Here is a 23,512-nt window from a genome sequence, read left to right on the forward strand (position 1 = left end):
GAATACTGTTTCATTGGGACCAAATTACATTCAAGCACAGCATTTATTTTGGCTGTGTGTTGTGTGTGTGTGTGTGTGCGCTTTAATCTTGGGTTGAATGTTGGCCGTACATGGTGCCCCCTTTCTGGAAGGGCCCAGTGCAAAGCCTTCATATCATTTCAGATTATGAATCTGAGACCTCGAGGCCACCGGCTACCACCAGGCCCTCCACTACAGCTGCGGTGTCTGAGGTCATCCCGCCAGAAGGCGCCATTAGCTCCTTTCCTGAAGAAGAGTTGGATCTGGCTGGAAAGAAACGATTTGTTGGTAAATAGAACTTCCTTAATTGGAGAAATGTGGGTTTTTAACTTTTTTCTTTGAGGAAGAGCGTAACTAATTTCTTGGCCTGGCTGAGGCAGCGCATTGGAGCAGAAGTTTTCCCGGAGCGAAGTTTCCATGTGGAGTGACTCTGAGTCAGTCCTGCTTGAAGACACATTAGCTTGCTTTCTGCAGGAGTCAGCGGAGGGGGTTGTGCGGGAGACCGTTTGGTATCCAACCAAACAGAGCTTTGAGAGGCCGCCTCGTATAGACCAAGGGTAAGGAACACTTGTAAACGTCTTCAGGACCAGAGAACATGACTGTTTTTGTTTTAGCAACTTTTCCAAGATGGGGCTTCCTTCCACTGAGACTCACCCATACATTGTTAAGTTCTTCCTCAAAGATGAGCAGTTTACCAAATTGAGCTGCTGGTGCTTCTTATGGTCCCACAGAACCAGAGCTGGGTTCTTCCATTGTTTCCTGTAATTTTCATTAGCCTCGGGGACTGGGGATCCTAGAATTTTACTTGACTCTTCTTTCTCAGTTATTAAACAATTTCAAGAGGAAATTCTATTTCGCTAAACTGTGCTTCACTCCCTTTGGGAGTCTTCTTTTCCCATGCCCTTAATGAACTTCACTAACGAGACCGTTAGATTAGTATTATGGAGTGGAAAAAAATATTACCAAGTGGAGACAGGCGAAAGCTTAAACTAATATAACACTTTTCTGTTTCCAAAACAAATGTTCTGCCATAAGCAGAGAACAGCGCTTGCCAGCCGAGATGTCGTATTGAGTGTCTAAATCTCATGTGCTTGAAGAACAAGAATATTAATTTGAGGTAGCATTCCTGAGGCAAGCGCTAATGCTGGCCCCTGGCATTAAGCAGGCTGGCTGAATTTGCTGAATGTTCTGGTTGTCCTCTCTGTGGCTCCCTGACAGGAATGAAAATGCTTTCATCACTATCGTTTGCTGTTCCACAGAACTCTTCTCAAGATTGAAAGGCTTACTATTGTCCGGCTATTTTCCTATGTCTGTAACTCTACAAAGCATAGTAGATTACTCTCCAGAACTTCCTGATTAGATCCATCGACAGGCTCTCAAGGCCTCGTTTTATACAAATTATTGGAAAATAGAGAGTCTAAAAATTGCTTTTAGTCCCACCAAGAATGAGAACCTGTACCAAAAGATGCAATGGAATATTTAGAAAGTAATAGAAATTGTTACTTGAAAGCACTTGAGAATCTTGCATGTATGAGGCCCCAGCTCCAATTCCTTGACATTTCTGTTTTCTTACAGAGCGTATATAATAAAGAGGTGTGGGCTGGAGGTAGAGTCTCCTGTTTGACCTGAGCTTCATGGGCCCTCTCAGCATCAGTAGGCTCAGCTGGAACATGGGATATCAGTCCATGTCCTGCTTTATTCCCAGGGCTTGTATCCACTGAGATAATGTGTATAGAAAACCTTGAACCTGTCTGTAAATGTGAGTAGCTGTATTGTACTTAGCAGTAATGTTGTAAAGGCTGTTCAGGCCTGGTCTTGTGTAAATATCCCTGATGGTTATGGGTATCTCTGAAGCTCTAGGGAAGGTCACCCAGGACTGAAGGCTAGAAGTTGTATATCCTGATCGGGGTATTTTTTTTTTTTTTCTGGTTCCAAGACAGTCTAAGGAGTGAACGGTGCCGAGAGAGCTCTAGTTAAGTGTCAGTTAGGCCCGATTCATACCTTTTCAAATGTCTGGGCATACAAATGGCAGAATGCCACAGACTTATACTACATTGAATTATAGTTTGGGGGTCTTTCAAAATTACTTTGAAGACATAGTCATTGATGTTGATGGGGCAACAGGATCTTTTGAAACTACTAGATTGGAAGATGTGTGGATCCATTAACGAGAGCTAAGGATGTGTTTCTGGGTTTAGCATCAGGCTGATGGCACTGGAGCCTCTGTCTAGCAGGGAAAGACTGAATGGTAGGTCTGCTCCATGGAGTAGACATTATGTTTTTGCCTCTAGAGAAAGCTTTAACAATACAATTGGCTGTCTGTCTTCTTTTCCAGCTCCTTATGTGACATACCTGAGTAAAGACCCATCAGCCCCATGTTCTCTGACTGATGCTCTGGATCACTTTCAAGTGGATAGCCTGGATGAAATCATTCCAAATGACATGAGGAAGAGTGACCTGCCTCCTCAGCATCCCCCCCGCAACATCACTGTGGTCGCTATGGAAGGCTGCCACTCATTTGTCATTGTAGACTGGGACAAAGCCACCCCAGGAGATGTGGTAACAGGTGTGTCCAAGGCAGATGCTCAGAGTTCTCTTTGATCTGTAGGTGGAAAATATCAGTCCCAGGATGTCTCCAAAGCATCTCAGACTCAGCATATCCAAAATCAAACTCATGACTCTTCTGATTCCCAAACCTGCTCATCTGCATTTCCTATCTCAGAGAATGACCGCACTCCCCAACTCATTTCTGTAAGCATGGGATTGTCTTCAAATCTTCTTTAATTTCCCCCACCATATTTAATTCATCACTGAATCCTATCAATTTTACCTTCCAGGTTTCTCATGAACCCATCCATTTCTCTCCATTAACTACCAAGTTAACTTGGGCTGTTGCCACCTGTCATTTGGATATTACAGTAGCCGGCTGGCTGGGCCACCCGATCCACACCCCCCCATGCCTGACCCATTTCACACTGCACCAGAAGGAGGCATTGAAGGCAGTCTGATTGTGCCACCCTGTAATGTTTTTCCCTTTCTTTTAGAATGAAAAGCAAAAACCTGCATGACCTAAGGGCACTGAATATTTTCTCTGCTCCGTGCTTCTTTAGCTTCATCTCATGCTTTAACGTCTCTCTAAGACTCAGTTTTCTCATGTGTCAAAATGGGGATAGTGATGCTTACATACTAGGAGCAGGAGAATTAATCAAAATAAAACTTGGTTGAATGTGTTTGGAATGTTTGGCTCATGGGAAATACCTGACGGATGTTCTCTTCCTTTGTGTATAACATAGGAGACTGTAGAGGATACGCTGAGCCATGACTTCACTTGGCCTTCTGAGGCCTTCTTGAAGGCTGGGCAGGTGTCAGGGCCCACTGGGGTCCATTCCTAGCAGAAAAGGCAGAAGGAGTTGCCTGACTACTGTCCCTAGACATCGAGGTCAAGGGCAGGCACAGATCTTCAACAACTAGCAATCAAAGGAGAGCCTTCACCAACTGGGTGAAGAGACCACTGCGAGTCTGGGGTCTTTCAGTCCCACACACGTGTGCGAGTGCATGCACGTGCACACACACACACACGCACAGCACTCACCATCAACAGTTTTGTTGTTTCATGTAAGGACAGTTGTATATATCTCTGCCAGGAAATTCTTAAATACTTGTGTGGAGGTCACTGCTTTTTCTTCTGCCGCCTTTTACTCTGTGCTGTCAAGGTTGGTCAAGGTGATTAGTTCTGAGGAAATGTGGGAGATAAAGAGAAGGAAGAGAAGTAGGGAACCAGTAGTTGTCAAGAAGTGTGTTTAATTTTGTTATCCACATCTGAATTCACAAGAAGGTACCAATGTTATACCCCGACACAACATGCAGCTTGGTCCCGTTCTTGAACTTTTCCCTCAGATGGCAATGCCTCTGGGCCATGGCCTCCTCCCCATCCTCCTCCATCGGGCATGCCTCTTGGGTGATGTGGTTCCTTGATGCTCAGTGGGTCCTTCTCTGTCTCCTCTTGCAGGTTACCTGGTTTACAGTGCATCCTATGAAGACTTCATTAGGAACAAGTGGTCCACTCAAGCTTCCTCAGTAACTCATTTGCCCATTGAGAACCTGAAGCCAAACACAAGGTATGATGTGTCAGTCATTAAAGAGAGAGAGAGAGAGAGAGAGAAACCTGTGTGTGTGGTCACAGATATCCTCAGGTTGAAAGTGAAAAGATCAATGAAAAGGTTTTATGATTTCTTTTGTAGTCTCTGTTTACTTTTCATAGAATATCAATGAATACCCACCATGTGTCATTATATTTCTCTTAGAGGAAATTACTGTTTCTATTATAGTTGTTAGTCTATTGTGTTTATATTTTGTTACCAATTTTCCAGAGACTAAACGGTACCTGCCTCTGGGGAAAGAAAGGTTGTTCTGTTTGTTGAAAGGGACTTGGATCCATGTGCAGGCACCCAGGTGGTGGCATTAGGCAGCACAACCTTCATATGTGACATTAATGGGGCAGCAATTGCTAAACATATTAGTTAACTGGTACTCACATTCTATGATGTGGAAGTTCAGACCATTTAGAAGGATGCATTTTACACATTGATAAGGTTACAAACATGTCTTGCTAAGCTGGGCGGTGCTCGGCTGGCCAGAGGCCTATCTGGGAGCCAGAGTTTGTGATGCTTCGTGTGAAATCTACAAAACTTGTTCCCACGGTTACAAAGAGAGTGAGTGTGCATTTCCTCTTTCACGCTATCTGGTTTTGATAGTAATGATCATCAGGAAAGCTTTCCGGTGAAAATGGGCAAAGCACGTGAGGGTCAAGCATGGTGTGCGTGTAAACCAGCTCTCTGGAGAAAAAAAAAAAGTCCCTGGTTTATGGTGCTTACCATTTTCTGTAGTGTGAGCATTCCCACCATGGCCAATTCCAGCCTTCCAGGGGGCCTGCTGGATTCTTGAATGATTGTCTCTTTCATGCTCGTGCAAATGAGTGCAGCACCCCCAAGGTCACATCAAGCCCCATATTTATGGAGCAAAGAGCTCTAAATGGTGTGTCTGTGGCCTGACTCTCATTTCCTGTATAGCTGGAGGAACATGGAGAAGGTTGAAACAAAATACTCTCCTTAAACAGAAATGTGCCGAAAGGGCATAGAAATTAGTTAATAGCCCTGGGTACTTCTGAACTAGCTGAGAACTTTCCTCAGGGCATTGGAGGTTCCATGTGGGCTCATCTGAGCTAAATGTTCACAAACTATTATCAATTTGAGGATTTGGCAAATAAAAAGCAAGGAGCGAAACAGGAAACTGAGAAAGCACTTTTCTTTATGTTTCCCTAATTGTGAGGAAAGATGGATTAATTAAAGCAAACAAAAACAACACATTTAAGACAGTGGAGTCGACACCCAGTTTTCTTTACTGTGTGCAGAGTGACGGTACTTCCCCAGCACAGCCTCAGCATCCCAAAGCTGAAAGAGGCACAGGAGAGGTTTTGCTGCATGGCTCCTTGTAGTGGAACTTGAATCCCTGTCTCCTGACCACCCCCCCCACCCTTCTGGCCAATGTTCTTTCTACAACTTTTGCTGCCAGGCTGATCTTGAGTTTTGAGTGTCAGGAGATGGTTATATAAGATGAAGGTGTGTATTCATTCTTTCAGCAGGTATGAAGGAGTGCCCCTAATTCCTTCTATAAGTACTTGGTGTTTGCTCTGCACCAGGCACTAGGTTATGCACTGAGGGTAGAACGGGGGTTTGGAGCAAGAGTGGGTCGATGTGGTCGGGGAGGTGGGCTATAAAATACAGAGGAACTGTCCTCACAGAGCTCACAGTTTGGTAGAGACACCTTGTTTAGCAAAAGCATAAATATAATCACCAATCCATACCCTGAGGGAGACCTTTTTCCTGAGCTTGTGGGGAGGGGTGGGGTAGTCAGGTGAGCTTCCCTGGGGAAATAGATAAGCAGCTGTGAACTTGAAGAAGGTGGGTGGGGTGAGGCCAAGTTGTTCTGGGCAGAAAGGATATCTAACAGCATGGTGTGTTCTAGGAAGGAAAGGAGGCCAGGATGGTGGGAGCCTGGACAGGCTGGTCCCAGAGGGCCTTGGGAGTCCCTTGTGGCTTCTCTCCTACCCTCCACCTACATTTAGTGCCCTGATAGCCAGGCTGGAAACAGCAGGTGCTACTCTAGCCTTTTCTCTGGGATGCCTGTCGATTATTCCTGCTTCTGATGGAGGGCGCTGACGGGGGCACAGAACACTTGGGGCTCCTCTACACAGATTTCCTCAAAACCCCTGTCAACAGCCTGGTGGAAGGGTGCTCATTGTTTCCCTGCTTTACACTGATACAGAGCATCTCCGGAGGGCCCACATTAGTGGTCCAGGTCCTTCTCCCACAGAGGCTGTGTGTCCCTGTTGTTAGCACCGTCCTCGGGGCTTCTCAGGAACCTACCTCCAAGTGTCTGTGGGAGACACAAGAAGTCAGTCCCCTCAAGATGAACCAGAATGTCAGACACCAGCTTTGGTTCTTTATAACTCAATCTTGTGTTTGACTTTACATGGACATGGCCCACCTTGTTCACCCAACTCAGTCCCAGACCACTTTCTGGAATCTGCATATTTCATCCATACTTCAAAGCACAAAGATTGAGACTGGGGAGGGGGGTTATTCAAAAGAAGGTGCAAGAGCTTATGTGAGAAGGAAAGGCATGGATTGCTCTTGTTACTTGGGTGAGGCAGATACTATTCAGAGTATGGCATCTGTATTTTAGTTTCTAGAAGAAGTTTAATGTTGTTTGGAAAATGGGAACCTTACTTTCCCCCATCATTTCGTGTTTTTCAGCTTCATGTATTTAAATTTGCTTTGACACATTAGGTGAGGTTCAAATGGAATTATGTCTTTGGAATTGGGTCGTGTGGGCTTCGTTGGAGGACAGAGGAACTCCAACGGTCTCCCTCAGGGTATGGATTGGTGATTATATTTATGCTTTTGCTAAACAAGGTGTCTCTACCAAACTGTGAGCTCTGTGAGGACAGTTCCTCTGTATTTTATAGCCCACCTCCCTGACCACGTCCACCCACTCCTGCTCCGAACCCCCGTTCTACCCTCAGTGCATAACCTGGTGCCTGGTGCAGAGCAAACACCAAGTACATATGGAAGGAATTGGGGGCACTCCTTCATACCTGCTGAAAGAATGAATACACCTTCATCTTACATAACCATCTCCTGACATTCAAAACTCAAGATCTCTGTGTGAACAGAGAAAGTAGATGAGGAGGAACACTTGGGTTTCAGTGGGGAGACAGAATTGATACAGCGAAGGAATCAGACAGGTCGGGCATCCTGTACCCTCTCCACAATTGTAGAGCCGTGATTCCCTCTGTGGACCTTGGGAACTGGTGTCAGGACCAGTTGAGCAATGGCTTAAGAAATGCTCAGCAGAAACGTCTCATGCAGCCTCTGAGGATGTATCATTCCTTAGGTTTTGATTTCCCTTTTTAAGGGAAAAAAAAAAAGTATCTGTAAAGTTTGACCAGTATCATTGATGTATGCCAAGCCCACTGCCTGCAGAATTTTGCCTTAAATAACTCCATAACCACTGAATAAAAGTATGCATAATTGGGAAAACACGGACTGCTGAGCGAATTATTTGGAAACGCATATGTTCTTAATTGTGCATATCTTTTTTAAAAATGCAGTTTAAAAAGGATTCTCTTCTAAATGAGATGTGAATGACTCTTGAAAGGCTGAAAAGAAGACTACATTTACCAAATTTCTTTGCTCTCTGTTTAATCAAACCCAAAGTCAAATATTTCCGTGTAACTGTGAAGCCTGGGCTCCCTTGGGTGATCTCAGGAGCTCCGGAGGCTTGGCCCCAGGACAGTGGTGTAACAGACATATGCCTTTGCTCTCCGAATAAATAATCCACCTTTTTGAAAATTTAGTGCATTTTAATTAGTGCATAGAACCTGTGTGCCAAGACTGACATAGGAAAAGACTTGTTAGGAACTGTCTGAAATGGCAGAGAGCCAGCCCTGACGGGGGTTTCTTACCCTCTTCTTCACCTGTGAGTAGCTCAGGGCTTTGAGAGCATAGATAATGTCCGGTGTCCCAGAGGTAAAGGTAAAATCTTCGTGTTTAACGAAGATTAACAGTGCATATACTGGGTCCCAGCTGCGGTGTTGGTCTCTAATATTACTTAACCACCCCTTTTGTCCTGTATCTCATAAGAGCACAGAGCAAGATGTCTGGGGACTCCCCACCCACTCAGCCTCTCAGTCTCCCTCTAGACAAACAAGTACATTCTCTGTTCCAAGGCAAGGATAAATCTTGACAGCAAAACCTCTCCCGGTCTTTTCCACTTCCCCTTCTTGGACTTGCTTCTCTTTCCTGGAGGCACAGAAGCTCGAAACTCAGTGACTTTTAAAGCTCCAGAGCCAACCATAGCACTTGTCATGCGCCCAAGACATCATTGTCATGTTCATTTCACTGAGGAGGCCAACCTCGGGACTGGCTCGCCTTCCTTCCGCCAACAATGAGTTGCATCATTACTGGGTCAAACAGCCTGCTTTTTCATACGGAGTCCAGTGATAAGAATTAGGTTAAGTTTGAATTTTGCTCTGTAAGTGTTTTGCTGCTTCAGTTTCTCCCGCTTGAGCTGTGGAACTCTGGTGGGATGAGAGCAGGACGAGAGAGGCATCCATCCACATGGGGCCACGCAGCCGTGATGCCCTAAGGAACATACGCTCTCTACGTGACTTCTTTGCCCAATATGCTCCTTCTGATGCCATCAGCCACGTGAGTCAATGCTGTGAATTGTATTATTTTGAAAAGTTATTGGAAAATGCGGAAGTTCAGAAAAAAATATGAATAGCAGCGATGTATGCATTTGTTACAAAATAACACTCAAACCCTGCCACAGAGTAAGTGCTCAATAGTTTGGGAATCTGTCTTATTATACAGAAATTAAACAAGCTTCTCTTTCAAAAAAATGTTTTCTTCCAATTTCAGGTATTATTTTAAAGTTCAAGCCAAAAATCCACATGGCTACGGACCCATCAGCCCTTCGGTCTCATTTGTTACAGAATCAGGTATCTGCGAGTTCACATTCTCATTTTTTGCCTTTTCTCAAAGACAAATAATTTGGAATCATGACTACAATAGAATAAAAACTGAAGAAGTAAAGTCCTTATTTTTCTATTTCGTGAGTTCATATTGGATATCACTTTATAAAATAAATATCATTTTCTTTGTGCTGTGTTAAAATCTGGATAATAAAATTTAAAAAGTAATCTTCATTGGAGCTGCCTGGGAAGTGGAAAGGTCACATTCCAATGAAAGGAAAAAATCTAGTTTTCAACCATGTGGGAAAGATAAGTTTGAATCTCTCTGTAAAAGATTTAGTTGCAGAGCTAATTTTTTTTATTAAAAACAGCTGAAGAGCATAAATGCCATGTGGCCTCAGAGGTATTTGCTTCTTCCAATTAGTCAGATCTCCAAGATGGTTCTTTCACTAGGAGACAAAGATGTCCTAATACGGAGAGTTTAATTGGAATATTACCCAATCTTACAAGCAGTGTTACTCGGAGGATGGCCCTGCTCTGGGGGATGCTGGTATACAGAGCTCTCCAGCCCTCTGTAAGATGTTCCTGTGGTCGTGGTCTGACCAGTGTGCCCAGAGCTGGCCATGGGGACAGTCCTGGGTGAACAGCCTTTCCACACAGGAAACCACACTGGGAGCTGGTCCCTATGCCTCTAAGCCAAGCCACCTTCAGAGGTCGGGCTGAACCAGCTGTGCACTAACCTTGCTCTACCTTCTATTTGGTTAGATTATTTCCCACATATAGCTTGATCCCAGAATATTGATCATTGGAAGATATTTTTAAGTGTGATGCTTTGAAATCTACCGAATCACAATAAGTGGGAAAAAAAATAAAATCTTTTGTGAGAATATGCTTCATATTGGAAATGTTGGCAAAGGACCTCAAAAGTGTTTTCATTTAAAAAATGTGTTCCTCATTAGTCATTAAGAAAGTCAAAGAAAGCCATTTTCAAGGGTTAATTTGCTAATGTAGGGGACGTGTCTATATTCATGGCTACATTTCCTAAAAAGAGAATGGACCTTTGGCGACTATCAGAATTAACATGATAAAAGTCTGTAGAAAAAAAAAAATTCAAATCTAGAAAGCTTTAAGAAATTGGCCCCAAATCTGAGAATAGAAATATAAATGTAATTTCTGAGACCGCAGTATAAATTGAAAAATACGGCTCTCTGCTATCCCCCTCCCAAGAAGAGCCTCACCATGCTCCCACCTTATCCTTTTGTGGCCTCCAAAGGGTGAGTGACAGCATTCCAGGGCCCCCCCATGCAGACCTCTTTTACCATCAGCTCCCTGGAGATCCTCGTGCATCTGACAATTGACAGTTGTCAAAAGTTGACAATTCGACAATTACTTGAAATTTGACAATTATTTGCCCTGGCCATCTTCACTTTATTCAGTCAGTTTGTTCAAGTTTCTCCTGCACTTTTCACAACCCTGCTGTTGAGCAACAGGAAAATTATCAGGTAATTGCCAAACATAAAAATACACAAAGTAAACGCATATGTCAGCACGGGCTGCAGCAAGGGGTCAGCTTTCCATGTTGTTTGTGTTGCGCTGTTGTTCTATATGTCCCCCCCCTCCCCTCCCCTCCAGCCTGGAGCATTTGAGATTGTTTCAGCGGACTATTGAAACTTAAGAGTAGGAGAGCAAAATGAGCATTTACACTTACAGCTAACAATAGGTCGCTCTTCTGTGGGAGTGAGTGAATGGTCTGTACAAAGGAGCAGCTCAAGGGGGATTTGGGGTGATGGAAATATTCTGTATCCTGATTGTAGTAGGGTTCTGTGAATCAGTGCATGTGTTGAAACTCACAGGATATTTACCATAAAAGAGTAGTTTTACTCCATGATAATTTTTCAAAAAAAAAAAAAAAAGGAGAATTATTTTATAAAAATGAACTTTTTCTAAAACAGAATTCCTTAAAAGCTAGTTCCATATTTTCTTTTTTTTAAAAGATTTATTTATTTTTAAATTTTATTATGTTAGTCACCATACAGTTCATCATTGAGCTTTTGATGTGGTGATCCATGATTCATTGTTTTCGTATAACACCCAGTGCTCCATGCAGTACGTGCCCTCCTTAATACCCATCACCGGGCTAACCCATCCACCTTCCCCCCTCTCTAAAACCCTGTTTGTTTCTCAGAGTCCATAGTCTTTCATGGTTCATCTCTCCCTCCAGTTCCCCCCCCCACCATTTTTCCTTCCTTCTCCTAATGTCCTCCATGCTATTCCTTATGTTCCACAAATAAGTGAAACCATATGATAATTGACTTTCTCTGCTTGACTTATTTCCTTTAGCATAACTCCTCCAGTCCCATCCATGTGGATGTAAAAGTTGGGTATTCATCTTTTCTGATGGCTGAGTAATATTCCATTGTATATATGGACCACATCTTCTTTATCCATTCATCTGTTGAAGGGCATCTCAGCTCTTTCCACAGTTTGGCTATTGTGGACATTGCTGCTATGAACATTGGGGTGCATGTGGCCCTTCTTTTCTCTACATCTGTGTCTTTGGGGTAAATACCCAGGAGTGCAATTGCTGGGTCATAGGATAGCTCTGTTTTTAAATTTTTGAGGAACCTCCACACTGTTTATTTTTAGAGAGAGAAAGAGAGAAAGAGAGTTGGGGGTAGGGGCGGAAGAAGAGGGAGGGAGAGAATCTCAAGCAGACTCCTCGCTGAGCGTGGAGCCCAACTCGGGGCTTGATCTCACAACCCTGAGATCACGACCTGAGCCGAAACCAAGAGTCAGATGTTTCACCAACTCTGCCACCCAGGTGCTGCCATATTTTCTTAAGTGGCATTACTTGGGCTAAGATATAGATGTTTTACATACAGCTTTATTGAGATGCAAGTGGCATATAGTAAGCTGCATGTAAGTGTACAACTCAGTGGGTTTTAAAGTATGTTTACCGCCTTGAATCCATCGCCACAATCACACTGGTGAACATCGTTGTTACCCCTACATGCTCACTGCTGCTATGCAACCCAGCTCCCCTGTCCCCCCATGTGGGCATCTTTTCCCCTGTTAACAGGGAACTACTCATCTGCTGTCTGTCACTTTAGATTTGTACTTTCTAGAATTTTATATAAATGAAATCATACAGTCTGAACTCTTTTGTCTGGCTTCTTTCCCTCAGCAAAATCATTTTGAGATCCATCCATCTTTTGTACTTAGCAGTATTTCATCAGATGACTGTGCCATAACTTACCCATTCAGTTATTCATAGACATTTGAGCTGCTTCTACTTTTTGGCTATGACAAATAAAACTGCTATGAACATTCATGTATAAGTGTTTGCATGGACATGTGTTTTAATGCCTCATGGGTAAATACTTAGGAGTAGAATGGATAGATCATAGAGTAGGTATATGTTTACCTTTTTAAGAAACCACCAAACTGTTTTCTCAAGATAGACACATCTTTTAAAAATGACGAGTATTGAATTATTCTGTCATACCCCAAATCAAAGTCTTACTATATTGACCCACAATTTCTGTACAAATATCAAGGCAGTTTAGCTAGAAAAGGATATTTTTCAAAAGGAAATGCTTAGAAAATAAAAACTAAGGAAAACTTTGGCATTGCTTGAATAAACTATGTTTGTATCTATTCCAGGGAGCTCATTGGTTAGCTCTCTCTGCCACGATAAACATTTCAACAATTGCATGGTTGTGAAATAGGATAGTGAAGTCAATTATTTCTTTCTCATTTTACAGACAATCCTCTGCTTGTTGTGAGGCCACCAGGTAAGTTTCTCTTCTTGACAAACTTGACATTCTAGTAATCAAGTTGGATAGTGAATATGAGATTGCTATGATTGCTCACAAGTAGAAATCCTAGACCATTTTTGCATTTTATGATTTTCTGATAACTTCTTTGGTTTCCTTGCCCCCTTTATCCTGATCTAGGGAAAAGAATGGTCTGGAAATTTTTTTTTATAGGACCCTAGCAGCCAATATCTGTAAAAGAAAACATTATGGGGTGGCCAATATCTATAAAATAGATAACTTTATTTACTTAATCCCTTTAAATATTTTAAATGGCTGAAAAGGTAGCAAAATGCATTAAATGTACAACAAATTTTTACTTTGTTTTCAAACAAATTGTGAAAGCCCTATTTCTTAAGTTCAAGACAGGTTTTGGGAGGGATGAGAACAGTGAGAGTCTATGCTGAGGGACTTCTGGAGGGGGCAGGTAGGATAGCATATCCCAAAAGATCAAAAATGCCATTATAACTCATTTTCCTTGAAGTTTGAAGGCTTTTTCTTACTTCAGGAATCCCTTATAGAAATGCACATACTTTAAATATGTTCAGGTAAAAGGAGCTCCTCAGTTGTACTTCGGTGCCAAGAAAGAAGGGGAATGAGAGAGAGAGTGCCCACTGGGGAGGTGGGAAAAGCCCTGAGAGGAGGGAAAGGGCCAATGAATAAGTCAAATTCTCTGATACTTTGGGTGAGAATAAACATCGTGGAATCCCATGGTTGAGAGAGTGTGTCTTGTGTTGTCAAGGTGGTGAGCCCATCTGGATCCCATTTGCTTTCAAACATGACCCTAGCTACACTGACTGCCATGGCCGGCAGTATGTGAAGCGGACGTGGTATAGAAAATTCGTGGGAGTTGTTCTTTGTAATTCACTGCGGTATAAGATCTACCTTAGTGACAATCTGAAAGGTAGGTCTTTGAGAATGGTGTGGTATGAGAAGGTATGGAAATTTTTTATTTTATCAGGTACTAATTTGACATTTATCAGGTACTAACTTGACATATTTTACCAGGTACTAACTTGACATAGCAGGTGCATCAGAATGTATTTGAGCTGTGGACCCATCATATCTCACTGTGGCTTGAACACAAATCAGTTTTTCAGGCTCTACTTTGGAGTTACTAGTTTTTACTTTGACACCCAGAAATACATATCTATAATTTTTTAAAATCCACTACATTTTATTTTATTTTTTTAAAGATTTTATTTATTTATTTGACAGAGACACAGCGAGAGAGGGAACACAAGCAGGGGGAGTGAGAGAGGGAGAAGCAGGCCTCCTGCCGAGCAGGGAGCCCGATGCGGGGCTCGATCCCAGGACCCTGGGATCATGACCTGAGCCAAAGGCAGATGCTTAACGACTGAGCCACCCAGGCGCCCCAGAAATCCACTACATTTTAGAAACGAGGCCCAAAATTCTGTTAGAAATGTAAGGGCCAATTTTCTTTGCCATTAATTCAATAATATTAGGTATGAGTGTAAGCTAGAAGCACCAAGGACCCCCCCCCCCACTCCCGTCCTTGCCATTGCCATACCTTAATGAAGAAAAAACTTTAGATGGTGAAACATACCTCAGTATTACTTGTTCTGTGTCTGAATAAAAATTACATTGTTTTCATTATGGCAGGGGATTGAAACAAAGAATACCACAAGCATCTTGAACTACTAACATTTCAAAACGCCGTTTCTACCCAGCTGGCTTTGATTCTGCCACCTACACAAATCTGTTTTTTATTTTTAAACTTGCACACTTTTAATTTTTTAGTACATACATTTTTAAAACTTTTCCTCAGCTGCTATAGGTTTTTTTTTTCTTCCCAGTGGTGATCATTTAAAGACAATGTCAAAACAAATTCTTTCCTACCATTCTCCACTCTGGCAGTTTCTCAGTGTATATGCCTCTCCCAACACCTACTGTCTGTTTCTGCTCTTTCTTTCCTCTCCTATTATTGAGCTTGCGCTCCCCTGCATCAGAACTCCTGGCAGAAATTACACAGCCAGCTCCAGTGTCCCAGGGACGATAGAAACAACTGCCCGGGGCACCTGGGTGGCTCAGATGGTTAAGCGTCTGCCTTCGGCCCAGGTCATGATCCCAGGGTCCTGGGATCAAGCCCCACATCAGGCTCCTGGCTCAGCGGGGAGCTTGCTTCTCCCTCTCCCTTTCTCCCTGCTCATGTTCTCTCTCTGTCTCTCTCTCTCTCTCTCTCTCTCTGTGTCTCTTTGTCTCAAATGAATAAATAAAAAAAAAATCTTAAAAAAAAAAAAAGAAACAACTGCCCTACTGTGCAGCTGTGGTTCAGGACCATGGACAGCAGCTCATGCACTGACAACACACCCTACTTCTAGTTATGTATGAAAATAGGTTCTTCTATTTTTTACAGATCTTCATGCCTTTTGTAATTATTTCATAATATATTCCTATCATAGTTTCAACTATCCCTTTTTTAAAACCAAGGAGTAGGGGCGCCTGGGTGGCTCAGTCGTTAAGCATCTGCCTTCGGCTCAGGTCACGACCCCAGGATTGAGCCCCACATAGGCTCCCTGCTCGGTGGAAAGCCTGCTTCTCCCTCTCCCACTCCCCCTGCTTGTGCTCCTGCTCTCGCTGTCTCTCTCTCTCTGTCAAATAAATAAAATCTTTAAAATAAATAAATAAAATAAATAAAACCAAGGAGTAAAAAGGCCTACCACTTATAAGTTGAAACTGCCTATAATATTAATAGTTTCCATTTATTGAGGACTCGTTAAGTATTTAGCATACATGATCTTGCTGAATTCTTACAATACTTTGACGTTGGTGCCATTATCACTATTTTTTCAACATGGAAAGTATGACACACCAAGTTTAAGTACCCAGTTCGAATGGTCTCCAAAGCTTGTGCAAAATCTTAAAACAGGTGTACATTTTTGACCAGTCACTAACCCATGATATTCCCTTATGCAGACTCATTCTACAGCATTGGGGACAGCTGGGGAAGAGGTGAAGATCATTGCCAGTTTGTGGATTCACACCTTGATGGAAGAACAGGGCCTCAGTCCTATGTAGAAGCTCTCCCTACCATTCAAGGTAATTCAAACAAAGGCCTGATCATACTACCCTGAGGGTTGGGAGAGGAGAGCTAATAAAAGGAGGAAGTCACTATAGCTCTCCCCTTTGTTTATCTTTTAAAGATAATTGTTGGCAGCATTTTGGATCATATAAATAAGGAACCAACAAAATATTCCAACCATGTGCTGGAATTGTGTGAACCTAGGAGAGGCAGGGATACAAAGGAATATAAGACCTTGTCCTTACACTCAGAAAAATCTCTTCTCTGCTCCATTACTGGGAAGAGAAAATAGATATGTGAAAGGTAACTGGGAGTGAACAACTTAAAGTATAGATAATGATAGGAGTTATGTCACATAGTTGTCCTATTGTTAGGTAATTGTGCAGATTGTAGTCACTATCTGAGTTCGAGGAAGACAGGCTACTTGAGGCTGTCAAGAAAGAAGTGGAGTCTGGGCTGAGTCATTAAGAAACCTAGACATGCAGAGGATAGAGTCTTTTGGGCAGAGGACAATGTGAACATGGGTGCAGAGAAGGAAAGGTAAACAAACATACAAACCAACCATAGCTTATCATATACTTTAGGAGGTAACATAACAACTAGTTCATGATGGTATCACAGGGTGACAACATATACATTAATCTCAAAGGTTAACAACTTGCAGTATGCTACTAACTCCCTCAACTGCCAGAACAAAAAAATAAACAGAACAACTGAATGAAGTCCAACACTGTTTCCATTATGCACTCAACTCCTAGTGATCTGGCAATATCAAGACATGAGATGTCCTATCAACTTTTTTAATTTGGAAAAAAATTAACATAGGCTGGTAAACACAGATTACCTATTTTCAAAGAATTAAGGTAGAGTAAAATAGAACAGAAAAGTAATTGTATTAGTCAGAGTTCTCCAGAAAAACAGAACCAGAGAGAAAGAGAGATTGAGAGAGAGGTGTCTTAAGGAGTTGGCTCATATGATTATAGAGGCGGGCAAGTCCAAAATCTGCAGAGCAGGCCAGTAAGCTGGAGACCCAAGGAAGAGTCCGGGTTGCAATTTGAGTCTGAAGGCAGTCTACTGGCAGAATGCCCACTTTGTCAGGGAGGGTAATCTTTTCCTATGAGGTCCTTCAACTGATTGGATGAGGCCCACCCACATTATAGAGAGTAGCTTACTCTACTCAAAGTGTGGTGATTTAAAGGTTAATCTCATCTAAAAATATTTTTCAGAAACATCTAGAATAATATTTGACCAAATATCTGGGTACCATAGCCTAGCCCCATTGACACATAAAACTAACCATCACAATCAGTATACCAAATATACCACATTTCTTAATTTTTTCAGGATCTTGCATTGACCCAAGGTTACTATGCATGATTTATATTTTGCTGTGTTTTGTGACTGTGGTTTTGGTTCTGAGCAGAGGTGCTGCCTAGTCAGCATGCTCACTGATAGGATGGCGTGTATCCTTCCGTCTGGCAAGAGTAAACAGGGCCAGAGAGGAGTTGCCAAAAACTTTTTTTGAACAGGTTGGGGCCTCCCTTTTACTTTAAGGGAGACCTGCTCAAAAATGCTCTAGCATTCTTTCCTTTGAGAGATTTCCCGGAAGGATCTAAAAGCCTACCACAGACTTCAAGAATTAAACCAGGAGGCTTGAGGTTCTAGGTGACTCGCAAGGCCGTAAGTGCTGTGAGGAGCAGGTGGGGGTCTTTCTGACAGTTCTTTGCCCTGCAGGGAGTCTCCCTAGCGAGTGGCTCCAGTGGTTTTCTTTGGTGGAGAGAGAGAATTAGGGCACTAATGAACACGCTTTCCCATCTGTGTCATACACGTGTGGGGACTGGGTTATCCCCCCGAATCATGCCTGGGATAAACCCCAGGGATTATTGTGACCCCCGCACATAAAAATGGTCGTGCTTATTTGGAAGTAACGTTTGTCGTAAGAACAGTTTATCAGAGGTCTTCCGTCTGAATGGAGGTTCTAGGGATGAGAATTTTTTCTGTTGGTTTGAGTGCTTTTGATGCTACAATTGTAACACCAGTTCCAAGTGTGGGTTTTCCCCCCACACCAGTAGCAATTCTTGGACACCAGCTGGGTGTCCTACAATTGAAGTCTGTTCTGACACAATGTACCCAGAGGTGGCGTCAGATCGCACAGGTTAAGGGCTCAGTCCCACAAGACTGACACCCTCCCCCGACCAACTTCAAGTGCCCGTCACAAGTCCAGAGTGCCATCTGAGCATCTGACCTCTTGGCTACATATTGGAGGTTCCTACTGCCCCCTTCTTGGGCTTGATTGATTTGCAAGAGCAGCTCACAGGACTCAGAGAAACATTTTACTCACTAGGCTACCTACCAGTTTATTATAAAAGTATACAATTTGGGGGATGCCGGATGGAAGAGATGCATAGGGCACAGTGTGGGGAAAGGACACAGAATGTCCGTGTCCTCTCTGGGAGCGCCACCCTCCCAGCATCTGCATATGTTCACCAGCCCAGAACTTTCAGAACCTGGTTCTTTTGGGTCTTTGTGGAGGCGTGATTGAATAAATCATTGTCCCTTCATGATTGAACTCAATCTCCAGCCCCTTTCCCCTCTGCAGAGGCCAGTAGGTAGGACTGAAAGTCTCACCCTCTAATCCCATGGCGGGCCTCTCTGGTGAGTAGTTCCATCCATAGATGCTTCCTGAAAGTAATCCCATCATCATAAACCCAGGTATGTTAGGAATATTGAGATACTTTTACCACTCTTATCACTTAGAAAATCCTAGGGTTTTAGGAGTTGTGTGCCAGGAACAGGGATAAAGACCAAATATAGATTTCTTATTATCAATCACAATATCACAGATGCATTTTCTTTCCCTCCCTTTCCATTTACCCTTCTAGGCTACTTCCGCCAGTATCGCCAGGAGCCGGTCAGCTTCGGCAACATTGGTTTTGGAACCCCCTACTACTACGTGGGCTGGTATGAGTGTGGGGTCTCCATTCCAGGGAAGTGGTAACCACGGGAAGATCATGCTGAGAGCTCACCCGTCCGGCCGCCTTGACTAACTTGCACTAGGGACTGTGAGCAGGAAAAGATAGTGTCCCAAGCCCCATCGACCCTGGGTGCCGGCAAGGCCACGTGATGGACACTGGACATCTCAGGCATCTCTGGTCTGGAACGCGGTCCTACTTCTTGGCCTCGACTACACACAGAATTCAATGTTGCTGTTAACTTTGCTTCTCCACATGTTTTGATTATAATAGCACCTGCCAGAGACAGCAGAAACACAGAGCTACAGGGGATGCCCACTGACTCACTGCAGTCTTCACACTTTATAGGCACAAAATTCAGACATGTCAGTGTCTCCAGGGAACAGCATAAACATGCTGGACTTGCTTCATGGAATGCTACACGCTTTCTCTTTTCTCACTGGACTCTTCTAAAAGTAGCCGAATTTAAGCTTCAGGTATCTCACTGTGCAGTAGAACTGAGTTACTAAAAACACCACCAAAGGAAATATATCCTACTTAAGATTTATCCCGTGGGCGTACCCACTGCTAAACCAAATGTATCAAATTATATTTGTAAATTCTCAATTTTGATATATATATGTATATAGGCATATACATATCCTCACTTGTCTGCAAGAACGTTGATTAAAGTTGCTACATTTGTACTTGTTCACTAGATAAATGCGTGTGGGACTTTTTGGGGCAAAGGTGCTGTTAATGAACGTCTTTTGGAAGTGTCCAAAGGACCTGTGCTCTGCCTAATGAGAACAACAGAGTGAACGCTGCTCGACTCTGGGAATGACGGGGAGCTGGGAGTGACAGCAACTGAAACCAGTGACCTAGATGCAGACCGAGTGCTTTCTACCTAAAGAAACAATCTGTCCAGACCTGGGTGAAAACTACCACTTGCCCCTATGGGGACATGTCCAGTATGTTTTCAGAATAATCAAGACTTTAGATCCCAAATGATTTAAAAATCCAGTTTAAAAAAGAAAATACTTTCCCCTTGCCTGCCTGAGTAGCTCCTCCTCAAAATATGAGCCTCTTATCCCTTTGGACGGCAACACGAGAACATTTATTTAAAGACCCATTATTCTAATTCTTTTTCAAACATGGTGGCCTTTCCGTGTGCTTGGCTATCCCGTGTCCTCAGGCAGCTCCGTGGCATGAAGGTTTTGTCTGCTTTCATAAAGGTTTCAGCACACGAGAAGTAGGGGGGTGGGGAAGGGAGCTAGAAGCGTACCCTTTTCTGGGGCCCCCAGGCCACTGTGGAATGATTTAGTGGCAGAATGCAGTCCAGCCTCCTGGAATCAATTCCTTTCAGTGCCAGCACCGTGTTGAGGGGCGACCTGATGTATCTGGTGGGTTCGAAGGTAAAACTTAACAAGGAAACTTGGCAGGGTCCTTTCCATGAGGCCGTGAAAGCTGATGTTCTCCTTAGATTCCATGATCCCCTTTCCACAATAAACAGCAGTAAAGAAAATGCAGCATTCCGACAGCCTGGGAAGATACTAGAATTCCTTAGGGAGCAGATTAGATACCCAGTTCATATGTCACTCACAGTTTAGTTTGCAAAACAGGATGGGAACTTCTAAGTAGCTTTTAGGGCTCTCGTCCATGAAAAGGGGATTATTAAAAAAAAAAAAAAAAAGGATGTCTAAAAACCTTATATTTCACACAGATAACATTCAAACATACTTCACAATGCCGAGCAAAAGATATGGTCTTTAAATATAGTGACTTTCCCTGATAAACACATAAGTTGCTTCCCTCATTACTCCCACCCACCCCTCCGAACTTCTGTCTGGTTTCAGCCTCCATTCGCCTGCTATCAGAGACCAGAGAAAGATGCCAAAATGAGGCCCCTGTTGGGAGAGCACCAGCAGATTGCACATTTCCTGAAAGTGTCTCCTTGGGTATAAATAATTCATTAGCATGTACGAGAGAAGAACCATTTGGTCTGTTCCACAAGCTTGTCTTGGTGATGGGGTCCCCTTTGGAAGACACAGAGATCCAGATCAGCACTGAGAGGCAGGCACCCCACCCCCTTTGCGATTCACACCTAAAGGGAGCGTTCCTTGCCTCACCCCAAAGGGGCGGATGCTCATGCCACATCCTAAAAGACATGGGTCCCTCAGAAGGAGTCTATGCTCACCTCACAGAAAGCCAAAGAAATTCCCTGGCATTCACTCATGCAATGACTTTCGAGCCCTGCCTACATCCTTAGACTGTAATTCATTCTGGAAATCTGAACTTCTATTAAAAATAAATGTTGACGGTTTTTTGATAGAGATTACCACAAACTCCAGATGACAGAGCAGCCAAAACAAAAAAGAAAACACTGACGGTAAGCATAGGTAGGTGGCATTCTTACCGATATTCTGTCCAAACGAGGTTACATAACGGTCCAACTGAGTGCACAGTGGCTGCAATAAGTTTCTGGTCCCGTGTCAGGTCTGGAGCCCATGTTCTAGAAATGCCATGAGTCTCAAAACCATTGCATATCCAGTTAGGAGGAAATTAATTTACTGATTCCCTAAAGAAGGCTTCATCTATTTCAAAGGCTCTGAGAAAGAAGAGCTTGCCAACTTTAGAGGTCAGAAGTAGGCACAAGTGGGAATTAAAGGAAAAGAACATTTGGCTCAGTGTTTTTTGTTGTTGTCTTTGTTTTAAAGATTTTTATTTCTTTATTTGAGAGAGAGCCCAAGTGGGGTAAGGAGCAGAGGGAGAAGCAGACTCTCCGCTGAGCAGGGAGCCCAATGCAGGACTTGATCCCGGGACTCCGGGATCATGACCTGAGCTGAAGGCAGATGCTTAACCAACTGAGCCACTCAGGCGTCCGAACATTTGGCTCAATGTGATGAAGTTTTAGACGAGTCCAATTAGCAGACGAGCCTTGTTGGAAAATAGCGCGATGTCCATTACTGAAAGGCCTCGAGTATACCTGGAAATGTCTAAACTTGCCATTGGAGGCCCCCACCTGTTTTTCTATGATCTGTGAGCTCAGAACAGTGTCTACACATTGAAAGAGTTGTAAACAGAGTAGACAGATGAGCAAAAAAACAGTAATCTATGACAGAGACCATATTATGTAGTTTGCAAGACCTAAAATACTATCTCACCCTGTAAGAAAAAGTTTGTGTCCCCACGGATTTGTTTTCTTGAGGTTGAAAGGAGGTTAAAGCATAGTCCTAATTTAAAAGCTAGCACATCCTACTTAATAGATGTCTGTTCCGTTTTCTCTTACTTGAGTTATATATTTTTTTCTGACCATCTCTAGTGCCTAACGCCTGAATTCTCGGAGTGTTAGATCCTGGGTTCCCAATTTTCCTGTTTGACAAACCCTTTGTTTGTGCTACAGTCTCAGGAGTCTTTGGGAGGCTTCATGCATATTTATTACCATCTGGTTAAAACATAATTTCCAGCTTTTACCAGATGAGTTTTGACTTATTTTCTCCCCTTTGACCTACTCAAGCCACATGTCCTGGTCAGTTCAGGGGGCTGGGGAATTTGGGAATGTGATGATGAATGGGGTTACAGTGGGGTTCCTCTCTCTGCATGGAAATCAGCTCTTAGTCACTATTACGAGGATTCTGCTGATAGAATCAATCAGGCCATGCTTGTGGAGCATCTTGCATATTGTGGATGCCTTAAAATCATCTCCTTGAAGTATTTTGCAGGTGGAGATAAGAAGTGAGTTTAGAAAGTAAGAAGTCTTCCCAACCATCCATTTCCAACCATTCTCAGATCAGGCAGAGCTCAGTAAAATTGTATGAAACCACAGAGCCTACTTACTATGAACAGAGGTGTGATTTTAAATCTTAGTTATAAGCTTATTAATGTACAAAATTTAAAAATCATAATGAGAGCCAAGCACACAAGGGTTTATGATAAAAGGGAAATAAAATTGATATAAAGTTGGAAGCTAATGAATTTAACACACACACAAATGCTTGGTCTAGATTGGGAAAACAGTATTGTCGCAGGCAGAGATTATCTGATGGCCCAAAAGAGCACTAACTCTAGAGCTCTAAATCAAGGGTTTGCGTAAGGTCGGACCACGCAGTCTCAGGACAGGAAATAATGTACGGGAGTTGCTGAGAGTGACAGGTTGGCGAGTAGTGGCTCTTGCCTCCTTTTCTCTCCGGTCTGTTCTCTCTCCTGCTTTCCATGCATGGCTGCATCCTCTTCCCTGCGGATGGCTTTCTATAGACACATGATGCCCAAATGCCACCAGCCCCTAGACTTCACATAGGGCTGCTGTGTATAAGTGTCCATCTGCCGCCCTGTGTGCAATGATCTGTCTACAAAATCTTGTAACTCTGCTTCTCTCAACCAGCTCTCCAAGTCTCTCGGTATCCAGTTCTAACCATCACGACAGGCTCTGATTGGATGTCTTGGGCAAGGGTCCACATCCTGATCCAATCAGCTGTTCCTATGTTGGGTTGTCACCTGGTGGAAACGAGGCTACCTATGCCTGCCCCCTACACAGGGGCTGTTTACATGTGGAAAAAGATAATCACTGACATGTTAGGACAAATACACATAGGTGAATGAGAAATCAAATAAGAAAAAGGAGTCATTGTATTAGGCAACTGGTCATTTT

The 23,512-nt window shown here is 43.2% G+C and overlaps 1 protein-coding gene across 4 annotated transcripts in view; it reads left to right on the forward strand.

Annotated features, from left to right (window-relative positions):
• LOC118001846 (fibronectin type III domain-containing protein 1-like) overlaps positions 1 to 19,331 on the forward strand; it is a 98,342-nt gene extending 79,011 nt beyond the window's left edge. For all 4 annotated transcript variants that reach the window (XM_034992019.1, XM_034992017.1, XM_034992016.1 and 1 more), the window contains 8 exons: positions 163 to 306; positions 2,354 to 2,584; positions 4,028 to 4,136; positions 9,003 to 9,082; positions 12,820 to 12,849; positions 13,613 to 13,774; positions 15,808 to 15,930; positions 18,796 to 19,331. In XM_034992019.1, the coding sequence (XP_034847910.1) occupies positions 163 to 306; positions 2,354 to 2,584; positions 4,028 to 4,136; positions 9,003 to 9,082; positions 12,820 to 12,849; positions 13,613 to 13,774; positions 15,808 to 15,930; positions 18,796 to 18,911 (995 nt within the window). In that variant the 3' untranslated portion in view covers positions 18,912 to 19,331. The remainder of the gene's footprint in view (positions 1 to 162; positions 307 to 2,353; positions 2,585 to 4,027; positions 4,137 to 9,002; positions 9,083 to 12,819; positions 12,850 to 13,612; positions 13,775 to 15,807; positions 15,931 to 18,795) is intronic.
• The last annotated feature ends 4,181 nt before the right edge of the window (positions 19,332 to 23,512 follow it).

The sequence above is a fragment of the Mirounga leonina genome, unplaced genomic scaffold (assembly GCF_011800145.1).
Source record: "Mirounga leonina isolate KUSES-001 unplaced genomic scaffold, KU_Mleo_1.0 Mir_54, whole genome shotgun sequence".
Lineage (NCBI taxonomy): Eukaryota > Metazoa > Chordata > Mammalia > Carnivora > Phocidae > Mirounga > Mirounga leonina.